The 17,645-nt window shown below is 42.1% G+C and overlaps 2 protein-coding genes across 4 annotated transcripts in view; one reads left to right on the top strand and one right to left on the bottom strand.

Moving 5' to 3' along the window:
• Nucleotides 1-2,151, bottom strand: part of RAPGEF5 (Rap guanine nucleotide exchange factor 5) — a 131,513-nt gene extending 129,362 nt beyond the window's left edge. The window contains exon 1 of one of the 3 annotated variants that reach the window (XM_083405378.1): nucleotides 2,019-2,151. In XM_083405378.1, the coding sequence (XP_083261504.1) occupies nucleotides 2,019-2,075 (57 nt within the window). In that variant the 5' untranslated portion in view covers nucleotides 2,076-2,151. Of the gene's footprint in view, nucleotides 1-1,192; nucleotides 1,785-2,018 lie in introns of those variants that run through there. The other 2 variants (XM_083405377.1, XM_083405380.1) reach the window with 2 other exon arrangements.
• IL6 (interleukin 6) overlaps nucleotides 1,671-17,645 on the top strand; it is a 71,325-nt gene continuing 55,350 nt past the window's right edge. The window contains exons 1-2 of the mRNA XM_083405534.1: nucleotides 1,671-1,810; nucleotides 4,452-4,525. The gene's annotated coding sequence lies outside the window, so the exon portion shown is untranslated. The remainder of the gene's footprint in view (nucleotides 1,811-4,451; nucleotides 4,526-17,645) is intronic.

The following is a 17,645-nucleotide window of genomic DNA, read 5'->3' as shown; positions in this document are numbered from 1 at the left end:
CTGCTACAGCACATGTATACATCATCCAAAAACAACGTATGCTTCTTGCTTCAGAATTGTATATGCAAAATTACCGTATGCAAATGCAAACAGTAGATATGGCTAAAAATTATTTGATCAGATTGCAGCCCTAACCATTAACTGATGATTCACCAATGGAATACAGAATCTGTACTATACATATATCAAAGATGGATGGAGCAAACAAGTAGGGCCAGTAGACACAAGGTACGGTAACTATCTGCTCTGACAGGGACAACCCTTATAAACTGCCAGTAGAAATTTCCTTGACCAAGGACCAGGAGAATTGCTGCTGATTGTATCTTGTTGTTTAGTTGTGTCCAACTCTTCATGACTCCATGGACCAGAGCACGCCAGGCACTCCTGTCTTCCACTGCCTCCCGCAGTTTAGTCAAACTCATGCTGGTAGCTTCGAGAACACTGTCCAACCATCTCGTCCTCTGTCGTCATAGATTGTATCTATGATCAACCAATTCACATGCTACCTTGTCCCAGGGGATGATGACCAGAAGAACCTATTATCCTTGCCTGGGAATAAGTTCTACTGAGCACCACAGCACATTAAACTGCAAACCAGCAAAAGGAGTTGAGATACATTTAGAAATGGCACAACATTTTACTTGTGGAGACAACCCCAATGAACGCAGCAGGGCTTACTTTTGAGTAAGCATGTCAAAGATGGGTCTGCAAGCCTAATTTCTCTCGAGTAAATCATTCCTCAGATAAGCCAATGGCTTCCTTTTCTGTCCACAGCCAGAGGACCATACAGCGCAAGGCCTCCTTCCAACCCGCGACCACAACTACAGGACGTTAACTCTCTTTAACTTCAGCATGTTTGGGAATTCAAGGCCCCAGAATCGCCACAAATACTGTGCATATTCCACGGACTTTAACGAGATTTGCGCAAGGGTGCCAATATATATAGGGCTGCAGCTCCACTGTTGCCCAATCCCATTCTTTTATGTGTGTAAGTCTCTCGCGCGCCGCGTTGCCATTGCATACCCCCCTGCAAAGTGCAAAGCCTGCGCACGGAGAAAACTCCCCAAGGCTTTGCCCTGTGGAGGCCGGGGTGGGGTGGGGGCTTAACTACCAAATGCAGGGCAGATCCCCTACCTTGAGAGGCATACGGCCGGTCACATACACACACACACGCGCGGGCACACACTCTTACCCGGCCCCCGGCGGCTGAGCTCTTCCTCCGCAGCGTGAGTCCGCTCCGGAGCAGCGCCGGCAGTTCCCTCAGCTTTTGCCGCAGCTGCACTTGCTGCTCCTGGTCTCTGGCGCCGGCGGAGCTCTTGCCGATGAGCAGAGAGTCGGCCCTGTCACACAGGGGCTGCATCTTGACGGAGCCCCCAGCCATGCATGCTACATTCCCGAGGAGACACCCTCCTCTCTCCTTCCCTCCCTCGCTTGCTCGCTCCGGCCGCGTCCCTCTTCCTGCCTCTCAGCAGCCTCACTCAAGCCCGCTGGCGCGCGCACGCACACACACCTTTCGCTTGTTATGCAAAGCGCGCCTTGCAGGCGAAGGCGTTCGTAGCTGTCAGAGCAGTAGCGGCGGCCCCCGCCTCCCTTCTGGGCTTGGGAAGGGGGCAGGGAGGAAACACGCCTGCCTGCTCCTCAAATTGCGCTGCCCCCAGCCGAGGTAGGCCCGGGCGGGAAGTCTTGGTCGCACAGGTGCAGGAAAATGCGGCAGGAGCCTGGCGCGCTTTAGCCCGCCACTTTTCCCTCCCTCCCCTTCTCTCTCGTTCCTCTCGCCGCCTGGCTATGACGGGGACAAACAAAAGTCCAGGTAACCTGAAAAGGGGCGGACACAATAGTCACGACGTGCTGTTTTACCTTGTTGCCTGAAACCTCTCCCTCTTTTTCTATTCCTGCCCAAACGCTCCTTCAGGCACCTTAGGGGTCATTGTTTCCCTTGTTACACTCACCCACCCCGGTTTCGCTTCTTCTCGAAAGCTAAGGAAATAACACAGGAGACCTCAAATTAGGTGTCTTACCTGAAGTGTGTTCTGAAATAAATAATAGCAATGTTCACTTTGCTGGATGATTTCCATTAAAAAGTAATAATGAGCAAGTTTTACTAATGGAATCCAGAATGTGCCGCTCGTCCTTTCCTCTCAGAGTCACTCCTATATATATATATATATATATATATATATATACACACACACACACACACACATATATATATATACACACACACACGAAAGTGTGACGTGTCACCTGTGATTATTGCACACCTGGGTTTTGGGGTTCAGGCCTGTGCGCTTGGCTCTCTCTAGCTGATGCTTGGTAAACAAGGCACAGGAGCAGCGAATGCCATGTCTTAAGTAGCCACACCTCCCATCAATCCGGCAAGCCCATTTTCACATTTTTTATGTTGTCAACACATTTGTTGAACAATAAATGTTTATTGTATTTTTTTTATATAAATATTTTATTAGGTTTTTACATAAAAAATGAAACTACAAAAAGTGAACAACAACACAAAAGAAAAAAGAAATACAATGTAACACAAACACAAAATAGCAAAAAGTATCAGAAAAAAGAAAAACAAAAATAAAAACCATTTTATCTTCATTGTATTCCTTGTGTTAACTTATTTCTCCAACCTCCCCAGACCTCCCTTCTCTGTATTCCAGATCATATATTCAAACAACAAATCCCTTCCCTCTGTCTTAATTAGTTTTTGTCTTAATTTTAGTGTCTTAATATAACTTAATTTTCTTGTATCTTAAAATATTGGATCTTTTTTAATTTTTAAGCTTTTTACTAATAACCTTTTACATTCAATCAGATGTCATCTAACATTCATTAATCTTATAATATTTCTGTAGGTAATCTTTAAACTTCTTCCAATCTTCTTTCACCGTCTCTTCTCCCTGGTCTCTGATTCTGCCAGTCATTTCAGCCAACTCCATGTAGTCCATTACTTTCATCTGCCATTCTTCCAGAGTGGGTAGTTCTTGTGTCTTCCAATACTGTGCGATGAGTATTCTTGCTGCTGTTGTTGCATACATAAAGAAAGTCCTATCCTTCTTTTGCACCTGTTGGCCAACCATGCCCAGGAGAAAGGCCTCTGGTTTCTTCCGAAAGGTGTATTTAAACACTTTTTTCATTTCATTATAGATCATCTCCCAGAAGGTCTTGATCCTCGGGCATGTCCACCAAAGGTGAAAAAAAGTACCTTCAGCTTCTTTACATTTCCAACATTTGTTATCAGGCAAATGATAGATTTTTGCTAACCTGACTGGGGTCATGTACCATCTGTATATCATTTTCATAATATTCTCTCTAAGGGCATTACATGCCGTAAATTTCATGCTTATTGTAAGGCAAAACGGCTCTCCCTTAATGTTCTGAGATTATCAAAATTCAGTACACTCATGGGTGAACTAGGTCCCAGTGGAGGCATGTGTTATTGTGCCAGCCCAATAGCTGACTTGTAAGTTGGTAAAAAGGTAAAGGGACCCCTGACCATTAGGTCCAGTCGCGGACGACTCTGGGGTTGCGGCGCTCATCTCTCTTTATTGGCCGAGGGAGCTGGCGTACAGCTTCCGGGTCATGTGGCCAACATGACTAAGCCGCTTCTGGCAAACCAGAGCAGTGCACGGAAACGCCGTTTACCTTCCTGCCGGAGCGGTACCTATTTATTTACTTGCACTTTGACGTGCTTTCGAACTGCTAGGTTGGTAAAGCTAGTAGACCTTTTTGAAAATCTGATCTATGGAGCTAGAGGGGAGGAAGAAGGCTTTACATCCTAATTCCTATATTTTAATTTTGCTGGCAAGGATGAGTCTATAAACTCCGTTCAACCCACACATGTGGGCACCTTAGAGGGATAACTGCAATTCGTATGCCTCTCCTAGCTATTAAAACCCACCCAACAGGACAGACTCCTGTCTGAAATCCTGGCAAGCTGTTGCCGGTGTAAACAATACTGCACTTGATGGACCAATGGCCTGACTCAGTATAAGGCAACTTCCTACATTACTATGTCTGGTGTGTGTGTGTGTGTGTGTGTGTGTTATATATGCTCTGTACAAACACTCTACTCAATGTGGAGGGTTGTGCTCCAAAACAGTGGTTGTGAGGAACATAATGGGATTTGAATGGGATTTGAACATTTGCCTGGAAGGATACCTGGAGACTAGTAGCAACAGGGCTATTGCTGGTTGTGCCACTGGGTCTGAGGGGAGGAGCTGTGGCATCATGTATGTTGTTATACAGGGGATGGATTGAGGGCACGTCCCCAATATAATGAGTTCATTGGCTTCTGGCATTTATGGGTGATGTGGATATAATTGCTAGCACAGTTCCTGATTGGTGAACAAGGATATAGTTTCCAAGGATTCTGGGAAGATGCCAATTATGCTTCTGATTTTTATTTTTATTTTGTATTTTCTGGTTGTGTGTCTTTCCCCTCCCAGGCAAACCACCCACTGGATATAGTGGCCGTTCCACCAACACAGAGCAACTGTACCTCCTTCTTTCCAGGAGTAATGTAAGTGTAGAATGCTTCTGCTTTGTTGTTTGTTGAAAGTTCTGTCTTTGGGTTTATTAATCTTCCGTGGTTTTTTTTATTGTTTGTACATTTAGTTTTAAACAAAGAGTAAAATGAACTAAGAGTAAAATCCAAGCTTGGTTTTTGTGTGTGTGTTTTTCAAATTTTGAAATATGTGACTAGATCTCTCGCCACAGTCCTTCATTGTTGCTGTTGTTTTAATATATCTGAAAAGATCATTGGCCTAAACAAGAAAACTGCTTTGACCGCAGGATCTGCTGTACTTCAGCTACAAATATTGGCTCACGTCACCAATAATATTGTCATTTTAACAAATTAGAGGAAAGGGTTGGGGTTGTTATGTCTCCTTGGGGAAATTAAAGCTGTTAACACTTTTATTGGGCATCTCTGCTTCTGTGTCATAAAAATGCCGTTGCTAATATACTGCCTTCCCCCCCTTGCAGATCAAGGTTAAACTGAAGAAATGCTCTGTGTTGAGACAAGCTAACCATTTGTTTTCTAAGGATCTGAAAACGTGTACTACACACACAAAACTCCTAGAAATAAATCAGGGATTCAATAGGTGCATGATCCAAGTTGAGATGTAAAATGCATAGGCTGTGTGAATACAATGTTAAGACTGGTTTTTCAATTGTGCTGTTTGGTCCTCTATATGCATATATATTTCCTCATGGGTCATGAAATTGAGGGCCCAACCGCATGTTATTTTGAGCACTTATACTTTAAAAAGCACATGCTTTTTCTTTCATACCATTATCCTTTCACAAAAATCAACTGGTGGGTGTCGTTGGTTTAGATCAGAAATACTGCTATGGCCTAAGAAGAATCTTTAACCCATTATTTCCTTGTATTATTTTCCCATTGAAAAGGCACCAGCAGCAGCACCCCAAAAATGCTAGTGTTGGGTCCCAAAGATGATGCCCAGTCAACATCCAGCATCAATCTATCCCCGGGATATAAGAGGGGGTTGTGAATCTGCAGGGGAAAGGCCAGCTTTTAAATTGCAGGGCTGATTAACATAAGAGACTCCATAAGAAACACAGGCCAGCACACATTTTCATTTGGCTTGGCCTAACAGGCAGTTTGCCATGGCGCCTGCCAGCAACGCAGCGCAGCCAGTTGCAGCCAGGATCCAAAGAGCTGCTTAAGCTTGCACAAGGAACATGAATTAGCCCAGCAGAAATCTAGAGTTTCATTTCGCTTTCAACAGCTGTTCTTCTACCATGCCATATCACAGACACTTTGAAGCACCTGTCAGTTCCACAGCAAAACTGTTTTCACTTGCAAAATTAGATTCATGGCTCCTGAGTGTTTTTCTGTGAGTTTCTTATTTGTTCTTCTGTGGGTTTGGAACCTTATTTGATATATGTGATATATTTGACACATGCATTTCAGTTGTGTGTGGACAGGGGCAAACCACCTGCACAGCCAGATGTGCGTTTGATGCTTTTGCTGCAGTATCAGAGGCAGATTTGGGGGAGCGTGACTGGTTCGGATGCACTGGCCACAGAGACTCAAGGGCTTCAGTTGCAACATAGAATGGAAGACGAGAGGCAGGGGAGCTCCAAATTTTGGCGTAACACGGAACGCTGCTGAAATTTGAGACCTCTAGGTCTGGCACTGGCAGTGATATAAGTCACTGTTCCCCTTCTGCAGACTCACAACTTTAAATAATAGCTTGTCACTCAAGCAGAGGGGAATGCTGCAGAAAATCTCTGACAATGTATATGTGCACTCCCGCTCCTAATATTTCTTTAAATTAATTAAAATTAGATTAGGCACACCATATGTTGTGGAGCATAATCCAAATGCAATGATTAAGTGCCATCATTTTGCGATGAAGGAGGAAAAAAGTACAACATCTGCATAATTTCAAAAGAAAGTCAGGAATGAGGATGGATACACAGCTGTAATGTCTTAACACTATAGAAGATTCAGTTATAGAGCATTGGTTACCTGCAACGAATGCGGGTTGCCCCAGGCAATTGTTCATGGCCTCACTCTTATGGGGACAGAACAATACATTTCTCCTAGGCAAAACAGTAGGAGGCCAAGAAGCACCTGATCCATCTTTCAACACATTTGATAACATGGGACAGCACTGAGCAATTGTTTGTAATACATGCAATTGTTTGTAGTACATGGTGATTCCATTTGTTTCTTGTGTACCAAATCAGCTTGTTTCTCTAGGGTGCACCAGCTGTTGGACTTTTTAAAATAATAATTGCAAAAGTCAATACAATTCCTTTTTAATTTTCTGCCTGCCTGTTAGGAAATCAAAGAGAGCTGTGTTTCATCTGCAAAACTGTATTTGTGGGCACTATTATTGAATGTCCCCAACATATTTGATCTCATACAGAATACAAACATGCCATGTCTCTTGCCCAGAGGATTTATAATCCAAACCTTAACAAATAATATTCATGGTTACTTAGCAAACCTCAGTGACGTCCATCTAAACAATTTTCATTTTCGCTTTGCTCACATCCACCATGGGCAAGGAGTAATAAAAATAAATCCTCCCCAAGCCCCCGCGTTCTTATGGATAAAGGGTGGGCACTTTGAACTACATTTGTGATTGCGACTACCAATCAAGAGTAGTTACTACTCCATATCACACAATCTTGAGCAAAAGCATGCAGTCTTCTAAATGTGGCAGCACAGTGATGACTTAATGACTTAAAATATTTGGGAGTAATGCAGTCCAGTTTAATCAGTTTCAGATCCCACTGGTTTCAATAAAAAGAATAATAAAGTACAGGTCAAAATTGAAAACTTTTAAAGTCACTTTGGCTAACCTTCTGTATGTGGAGCACCTCCTCACATGCAGAAGTTCCCAAACATCTTTAGGTAGTGCTGAGAGCGACTCTTCCCTTAAACTGCCAGTGAATATAGTCAATGTTAAGCTAGATGGAGCAAGAGTCTGGCTTGGTATGAGGCAGCTATGCTTCTATGGAAGAAGAAGTGTGATGGGGTAGAGAATTGTCCATCTCATGGCCATCTATTATTTCGGGAAGGACAGAAAACATCATAGAGAATATTTGAGCAGTTGAGTGTAGATCTTTATGCATCCTTCCGAAACTTAGGGGGTGGGAGAGGCGTACAGTTCAGTCCCTCATTGCGGTTATTCTCACTTGGATCCCAGTCTAGCAGTCAAAAATATGAAACAGGCTTAGAACCACGAGATCTGAAAGCTACAAAAAGAGAGCTATGGAAACTTCTTCTCTTTTTTTGAACCTTGAGGAGAAACTCATAAGTTTTTTAAAGCTTTTCTTCCCAACCTTGAATTGAAGGGCAGGACAGAAATGCCTTAAATTAAACAATGATATCTAGAGACTTCTCTGTTTCAGGTGAAAGAAAGCTCAGATACCTTGACTTTTAACAACTCAAGTGATCGTTGAAAAAACAGCTATAGGAAATGAACTCCAAGTGCTTTTGTTGCTGGCATAGATACTTTAAAATGTTATATTTTTATCATTGTTTCTATTGAGTCAGGATTGTGTCCTTATGCATAGACAAAAATAGTCATATTGGCAATGCAGCTTAGAAACAAAAAATATTCGCAGATTTGATACCGACCTTGAAATGGTCCCTTGAGCGAGAAACAAAATAAAGCTCTTCAAGGTGTACATTTGCCTCCCTCAGCCACACTTTAACACCACCTGTTCTATAAGAAGAATAGCAATTTGACAGTCTGCCTTCAGGAAAGGCATTGAAGTAGACTCAGCTGGATTCCTTGGGAATTTCAGAAAGCTCAAGCATGTGAAAGAGAAGGCTTTCTAAATGGTAGATGTGTTTAATAATACAAAAGGCTGCAGAAGCTCCATCCAAATATTTGTTTTATCTCCTCACATCCTAATATGTTCAGTGCTCTCCTGCATTCTCCTTGAATTTTATTTGGCTTCCTCTTTGTAGCTTTGTTTTCCTCCCCCTTTGTTTTTGCAGGTAGTTAAAATGCTCCCATCATACTCATCATAATATAAGGAGCTACTCTGGAGGGGGGGGGGGTTAGGTGTGGTCTCTCTGCTGATATTAACAAGGCTAAGTAGAAGATGGAGGTTTCACAGCATTAACAGTCCAACAACTCCTGTTCCCCCATTAGGTTTCTAACAGGCCAAAAAAACCTCTGTGTCATTCCATCTGTAGTCTCAGGACTGATTTGCTACTGTTCTCCCTCATGCACTCAGATACATTGCTAATGCCATCTCCAGTCAAGAAGCAGAGGTGACAGGCTCCCTTATTAATTATTGTTGTTATTGTTATTATTTGTCTACCACCCTTCACCCAAAGATCCAGCGCGGTTCACAACATATAAATACAAAATGAGAACACAAAATACATAATAAAATCCAGCCCTGAGGAACCCCATGTTGAAGGCCCAAAGAGCCCTCCGCAAGCATTAAAGGTAAAGGGACCCCTGACCAGTCCAGTCATGGCCGACTCTGGGGTTGTGGCGCTCATCTCGCTTTATTGGCTGTACAGCTTCCGGGTCATATGGCCAGCATGACTAATCCGCTTCTGGCGAACCAGAGCAGCACACATTTACCTTCCCGCCAGGGCAGTACCTATTTATCTACTTGCACTTTGACGTGCTTTCGAACTGCTAGGTTGGCAGGAGCAGGGACCGAAGAACGGGAGCTCACCCCGTTACGGGGATTCGAACCGCCGACCTTCTGATCGGCAAGTCCTAGGCTCTGTGGTTTAACCCACAGCACCACCCGCTTCCCTCCCCAAGCATTACCCTGTGGAAATGTTCATCCAAGTAATACCGGAGCCACCACAAAATGGTGCCGCCCACACCTACCTCGGACAGCTCCTCCAACTGCCTATATCAGCAATTGTCAAGGCTGAATTAGGTCAACTGTGACTATCTACTAGTAGAAATGTGAAGGCTTCAGGCACTACAGGAGCTAAAACCATAAAGAGCTCCTCAGCAATGTGTGTTTATCATGCTATCATGAATTTGAAGAAAGCGTAATACACATTACCTTGTGCATAGTACATACGCATTCCTCAGGAATTTTGCATTACATACATACATTGCACAACCACAAGCAAATGTTGTAATATTTATTTCAGTTGGCTATAAAGTATATGAAAAAGTCCTTTTTAACAGTAAATAATGAAGCTTCTAATAACTAGATTTCTTTAAACCTTTGAGATACTGCCAATTAAACATTTTTTTTCTATTTTAAATCCTTGAGGTTTTGGAGGTTTAATTTATGTTTTAAATTTTTTATATTATATATTTTATTGTTCTATGCTGCTTTGAGACCTACATGGTAAAAAGCACAAGTAAACAAACAATGATAATTAACAATAGCATTATTCAAATATGACTTTTAGGAATTAATCCAAATACAATTGAACCAGACTATAAACTCTTATTTTGCTAAATTTCATATTGCGGTCATAAGTCTTAACTCCTAATCCCAAAATAAGTTCACTTCATTTCTCTGTTTGGTTTTCAAAAAGTCAAAATAGTCAGAACATTAGTTAGGGGAAAAACAAACCAGCACTGTAGTTTCTTCCCACACATTTCACAAGTGTCATCGAAGCCTAAAGCAAATTATAGATACAGCCATATAAACTCCCCAAAATAGGTTTTTATGGTGAGAATTGTTGACAATGTGTGAAGTCAGTGAGGCAGAGTTGCTGCAGGTGTTCCTATAATGAATCAGACAGCATAGCTTAATATTTGTCCCACCTGTGTTGCTTGGTTGAAATGCTGTCTTCACTGTCATAAAAACAAGTATGGAATGCTCTTTTAAATGTGTAATAGAATATAACACTTTCAATAAATAGGTCGTTCATTTGCTAACTCACAAGAAACATATATGAAAGATCCCGCTGCTATGTTTTTCACCTATAGAATTGTACAGTTCCATAATTAATCGAGGGGTGTGTTTTTTTAAATACCACAGTCATTTCCATTATCTCACATGTCTTTTGACTTATTTTAAAGGTAGACCCTCCTTGCTAACCTTGCTAACAGCCTTCAACACTCTCCCAAGGTTCATAATGTGTGGCTTGCCAGTCAACACAAGGAGGGGAGCAGGAGGGAGCAGAAACCTCCTTTTGAAAGAAAAATAAGTTTAAAGCTCCACTGAGTGCACAGAGTTAGTTAACTGTGCACATCTCTGGACTCTTTCAGTCTGTGCAAGTAGTCCAATTCATGGGGAAGCTCAGTGTAGCTTCAAAGAGTTTTATTCTGAATGATTTGACCTCTTCAAGAGATCTTCATGTGCCCAACCTATCCTATGATTCCATTCTACTCCAGGTCATACCACAGCATATCTGAAAATATTTCTGAATGAGTTATCTCAACCAGTGCTGGATTATCTAGCCTTTTATCCGCATGCTGTACTGCACAATAATTTTAAAGTTGTACCACCCTTCTCTTATATCTATACATATAGATATAAAACACACCCACAAAACAATACATATTTTATAAATAATGTCCAAAATGGTGAACCGTGACATCCACATGTAAATGCCAACACCCCTTGGTGGATTTGTCTGAAGACAGATATACATTTCCCCACTTTTCAGACATACTGAATGCAGTGTTACATTAAATGTTGGGCCCCACATTAAAAATTGTCTGGGATTATCAAGAGTCACATGCGAGAGTCACCCTTCCCAAGTTGTGAACATGCACTGTTACGTCAGCTGCACACAGGAAATTAGGTAGGACAAGCCTATAATATGATTATGTTCCCCCCACCTCTTGTAATGTTAACAAAACAAAAAAATCCTCATGTCTACATTCTGTGATTTTAAATCTTCTTTCATTCAGTAGTGAAAAAGAAGAGATAAAACAAAATCTGCATTCTAAAGAAGTTTGAAGTCAAAAAGCTCGCAAATCTAAGCTCCATTATTAAACAAGCTGTTTCAAGTAAGGCACTGCAAAATTTAAGCCTTCCGACAGAATGATCCAGTCCTATCTTGTTCTCACTAGGTATTAGGAGAACAATGTAGCTGATAAAAGCAGCAACTGTATTGCCTGTAGTTTTTGAGCAGATTAAAATGTTGCTGGGAACAATTCACAAAAGAGGACTGTCAAGTTGCCTTTCCTGTTCTACGTGGGATGTTCGACTATGACCCAGTTAAGGCAGCCATCTAGAACAGGATGCAAATAGCCCTCAAGGTCAATCACACTTATTGGGAGACAACCCGCCATAGGCTTCCGACATTTCCCGTCATCAGACAGCTGTATCGTTCTCACTAGAGCCAGCGATTGTTAAAACATCAGTAATCAGCAAGGTACTTGTGTTTCCACTGTGGGCAGGCAGTGTGCATTCAGCCCAACAGAGCCCCGGGCACTCCTGGGTGATTACTTTCAGTGTAAAAACCAAAACTGTAATGCAAGGAACAATAGGCCTTTCTGGCTTCCGTGACAACTGAAAAGATGATGTGGACGTTCCCCCCCCCCCCTTCTGCTCCCACACGTAACAAAGGCTAGTTTGCTGAATCCAGATATATTTTGCACAGCACAGCTCTTATTGTAAGACCTGACAGGTGTTCAGTAGCAAAAATGCACCTCCTGGTCCAGTAAGGTATAAACAAGAACTCTCCCGCATCTCCCCCAACAAGCTAATGCTTTTCTTCAGTTCTATGGAAATTGATCAGGCTTTAAATCCCATTTCAGGCTTAATTTCAACAAAAGGAAATTAAGCTGTGTTTTCCTATAGATACAACAAAAAGCTACTGGTGAGCCCCATCAACATGCAAAACTTCCGAAGGTGCCTTATACGAGAAAATAACAATAATCAATGGAATCCCCATTAAATATGTTGCATAAACAGTGTACTTTGTTGTTCTAGTGTGCCAGTTCCCTAACTTTATGCACTAAAAGCACTAATTAGTTGATACCAATTAAGTGTTCAGAATATATTTACTCTTGTGTATCAAAATGCCTACGTTTTGCCGTTTTTGTTTGGTCATATTGACCTTTGCTACACTCCAGCCACTTAGCTGTTTGCTTCAGCCATTGATTTAGAACCTCCTGACACAACCACTTTGGCAGATAGTAACTATAGGAAAAGCCTGCACATATATCAGCTGTCAGCACTGGCCCGTAGGCAGCTGAACATTTGAAAGACTGATGAAGTGCAAGATCCAGTACAATTGGGACTGAGGCTGGATGAAGTACTGGAGCACAACGGCAGGATAGTCAATTTAAAAACCAAGAGGCAGGTGCAAAGACAGAATCTGAGCCGGAAAGTCCATTCTGACTGGAAATTCTGAGGCAGGAGGGGTTAACTGAGAGGGGATACAGCTAGAGAATGATGAAGAAGAAACAGACAGAGACAGAAAATCAAACTAGCAAGCAAGGATTCAAATTCCTGGATTCCAGGATTCAAATTCCTGGAAGAGCTAGACTAGCTCCCTGGTGAGGTGATAGCCTAGGCCAGGGGCCCTCAAACTTTTTAAACAGGGGGCCAGTTCACTGTCCTTCAGACACTGTCGGGGGCCGGACAGGAAGTTTTGGAGAGTGGGCTGGCGTCCTCGTGGGAGCTGGGTGCCTCGTGTGAGCTTTTCCATTGTAGGCTCAGGTTGCATATATGTGTAAATAAACCATGTACCATAAAGGTCGGTGCGCTGCTCTGGTTCTCCAGAAGCGGCTTAGTCATGCTGGCCACATGACCAGCTGTACACCGGCTCCCTTGGCCAATAAAGCGAGATGAGCGCTGCAACCCCGGAGTCGGTCATGAGTGGACCTAGTGGTCAGGGGTCCCTTTACCTTTACCTTTACCATAAAGGAAAGCAAACCCTGGGTATGCTCCTGGAATCTCATGCCACTCAGGGTGGTGTGTGACAATTCAAAAGTTAAAATGATGGTGATTATCAGCATCAGCATTAGATTTCTTACTTGTCTTTCACCATAAGGTCCCAAGGCAAGTTTTAACATTACAATGTAGAGTTACTAAGATAAGTAAAACACAGTTACAGTCATAAACACAAGTATTGCTTTGGGAGTGGATCCAGACTTAGTTGTGCTTAGAGGAAACCCACTGAAAACAAAGGGATGTTATGTGATGCTTTATTTCTACAAAATGGTATACAGCATTAATAAAATATTTTTTTTAAAAAAATGGTATACAGCAGTTTTAAGAAAATTAATTCACACAACAATTTAAAATCAGCAATATGCATAACAAAAATACTCCAAGACAAAACAAAAGCCCCAAAATATTGAAACAGAACATAATACAATTCTAAACATCTACAATTTAAAGCACCTGGCTAACTAAAGTCTACTGAAACCATGACTGAATCTAGGTCAGCCTAATGTCATATTATATATATTTTATTATTTTCATTTACTTGCTTTCATTTGATGTCCTACAGAGGCAATCCTCCTTAAATATGGAGGATTACATATTTAAGCCCCACATGATCAACTATCATGGGACTGTCAAACCTTACTAAGATTTTCCTCTCAGACATTTACATTTATTTGGTTTAATGATGCATTGCTTAACGTTATGCAGTAGCAGGAAAGTAAGGAGGAAAATGATGTGTTGATTGTTAAGTTCCTTGACATTTTACTTATTATTTTATGAGATCAGAGGCACTTCTCGTTATCTATACCCAGCATGGAAGTCTCTTTCACTGCTGTGAAATAAAATATGGAATTCAGTGCGGCCATAAAATGTCACTCACTTTAGATGAAGTTGAAATTTCTCAGCTGTCACATAACTTCACCGCTGAGAAAAAAGTACCATGCAAATTGTATTTCAAACTTAAGAGTAGTATTAAACTATGAGCTGGCTTGTACTTAGCACTAGGCCAAACTATGGCTTAGCATAAACGTGAGCTTCTGAAAAGGAGAGCTCCTCCCCTAGTCTTCATGCTGCTGTGCTGCTGTGGCTCATCTTATCATCTTATCCAAATCCAAACTCATGGTTTGTCTTGCTCCAGACCACAAGAGGTAACCAAGGTTTGCTCTTGGGGGTATACTCCACGGTTTGTCTGCAGGAGACAAACCACTGGCTTTGGAAGACACACCACACGAAACCAAACCATGGCTTCACTCTCTGCAGTGCAGCAGTAGAAAGACAGGGGAGGAGTACAGTGGCCACAATCTCATCTCTGAGAACCCTCATGCTTGTATGTTCATGCTAAGGCATAATTTAATAGGCGAACCAGCGGTATGAATATTTCAATCGCTGGCTTACCTTCTGTGCTGATCCACAGTTTGAGTTGTTCCTGATGATGCTTCCAGATATAAACAATGTCCAAGAGAAGAATCTGAAGGGCTTCAATTTATTTATCAGAAAGGGGCATTGGTAGTGATCACACTGACCCACGGGTGGGGGAGAAATAACTTAATAAAGATAACAACCAAATATTATAATTGTGCAAAGGTGCCTGAGCTTCTTGGGCTTGATGATTGGAAGATCAGAGGTTCAAATCCGCTGTCTCAGCTCCTGCCAACCTAGCAGTTCGAAAGCACAGCAGGGCAAGTAGATAAATAGGTACCGCTGTGGTGGGGAGGTAAACGGCATTTCTGTGTGCTCTGGCACACATCACAGTGTCCCGTTGTACCAGAAGCGGTTTAATCGTGCTGGCCACATGATCCGGAAAGCTGTTTGTGGACAAATGCTGGCTCCCTTGGCCTGAAAAGTGAGATGAGTGCTGCACCCCATCATCACCTTAGTCTGGACTTAACCAACCCGGGGTCCTTTACCTTTACCTTTTTTTTTACCTATTATAATTATGCAAACATGTAAAGGGCACCTTTACAGAATGTGGAACATAGGAAGCTGCCTTATATTGCAGGTCAAACCTCTTGTCCCTCCAGCCCAGTGCTTACTCTTGACTGGCAGAAACTTTGCAGGGTCTCAGAGGTCTTTTCATCACCTGATCCTTTTAATTGGTGGTGCCCGGAATTGAATGTGAAACCTTCTTAATGCAAAGTATGTGAGTAATGTAGTGCTTTCCCTAAAGTGTGCGTGGAATATGTTAAACCAAAGGCAGTGTTCTGTTAAAGGCAGTCTACAGACAATGTTCTGTTAAATGTTCATTGCTTATATTCTCTTCTACACGGCTGATGCTTTGCAACATTATTATGAGAGGGAATAAGCAACTCAGTCAAAGGCACATGTGCCTGGATGTAGTAAGTTTTTAAACAGATGTTCTGGCTGGTGTCGTAAGTTAGATCACTGTGGCAGGCAGAGTTCTGCTACACAAATGTCTAGGATGTAGTGACAATGATACGGGGTTGATTAAACTTCCTGGATGACTTCATCCGAAGGGCTCTGCAAGCTGCTGATAAGGATCAGAGAGCTTTGGCGAGAGCCTCAAAAGGGAAAGGGAAGGGAAGGGAGGATAAAGAACTTTCTGCCAACATGTGCTTCTGTCCTTGTTCTTGCTTCTCAACACCTGCAGTAGAGCGAAACATTAAGAGCTCTTTACTGCTTGCTCTGACTGAATTTAAACAAAGGGAGCCAAATAGGTCAAATATGCAGGTGGATGGACAAACATGCGACCTTGCAGTGACACATTTCAAAATATTAGGCTTCCTCCTCTTGCACACACCTCTGTTCTATGGAACTGCCATTTTGGAAGAAAGATGATGGTTTTGTCTCCTGGCCTGCTTCTGGATTAATAATTCTGCTAAACCCAAATTGCTAACGGCAGACACCACAGCTTGCACAAGAACCTTGTTTTAATTATTCTACAGGACACTCACATGCCAGAAAGCATTTTCCTAAGTCTTTTATCTTCATATTTGCACAATTATGCACCAGAAGTATGTTTAGAATTATGTTAAAAATTATATATAGGATGGCAGATAATTAAACATTTCACCAAAAGGGTGTGGGGAAAGATAAAAGACCAACATCTTCTGGCCTCTGGGATCAGAAAAATTGCTGCCCGACAAAAGCCATACTGACTTGGATCAGTTACATTCACATGGGCCCAGAGAACTCACACACTCTTTTAAAGTTTAGCTACTTGTTCATCTCCTTGATTTGCAGAGCTACCTAGTTGTAAATAGGCTTTGGTGATCATACTATAAATTTCAATCCAACCTGTATATTGACTTCATGTGCTTGTTTGGTCTGTGCGCCTAATAGTGCAACCCAAACCCTGTCTTACTCAAAAGTAAGTCCTATTTAATTCAACGTGGCTAACTCCCAGGTAACTGGGGTTAGGATGTGACTTTGTGCCACAGAGACAACAACCCCGTGAGGTTAGCAATTAGAGGGATCAGGCTATTAAGAGAATATCTAACTCAGGCTTGCATAACTTGTGACCTATCAGCCATGTATGGTGGCCCATCAGGGACTTGGTAAACGTCCACACTTTTTTGCTTGCCTGCGGGAATGCTAAAACAATTGAGTTGTTAAGCACACTGCAAGCCACAAGTTAAGGCTAGTGAGTTGTGTAACACTGTATTCAGATTCTCCAGTTACAAGTTGTGTAAATCTACGCCAAGTTTTTATGGAGCAGTTGTGTTTCCTGTTTTTGTTTTTTTAATCTATAATGTGCAAAGTCAAGAAGCCTTTTTAAAAGCTGAACTTTTACCACCAGTCCCAAGATCAGACAAAATTGTCTTAGCTCACAGATTGCCAGTTACCAGGTCCTTGGTGTAATCTGCATATTGATTGGGTAATTTAGGGTTAGTGGCATTGGCGCTAATGGACAATCCCAGCTATTGAAGAAGTCAGTGATAGTTACACTTAGCAAAATCACATGCTTTAGATGTCACAGGAGGAGCTGCTGCTTACTGTTATTGCCTGTTTTAAAAGATTACTAGATTTCCAGGCAGCTAAAAAAAGGCACATGCATCTTTGGACAAAAACAATGTCTAGCTAGCCAATGCAGGCTAATTACTGTATTAGTTTTAAACAATCTAACTCAAATACCTAGGACAGGGAAAGCACAATTAAGGATGCAATGAACAGGCTGGGGTTTCAGTCCAATTTTCACTAAACAAGCAATTATGACCTTAGGAATTATGAGACCTGGCCAGGTGGGATAAAGCAAATACGGCCAAGGATGAAGCTTAGCCTGCAGTCATGGAGTGGCTCCCACAAGGCTCTAAGCCAGGTGTGAGGAACTTCTGGCCCTCCAGATGTAG

This window comes from Podarcis tiliguerta (genome assembly GCF_965153285.1).
Source record: "Podarcis tiliguerta genome assembly, chromosome: 12".
NCBI classification, from domain to species: Eukaryota; Metazoa; Chordata; class Lepidosauria; order Squamata; family Lacertidae; genus Podarcis; species Podarcis tiliguerta.
Note: the sequence above shows the minus strand (reverse complement) of the source record. Positions and strands in the feature narration are given on the sequence as shown.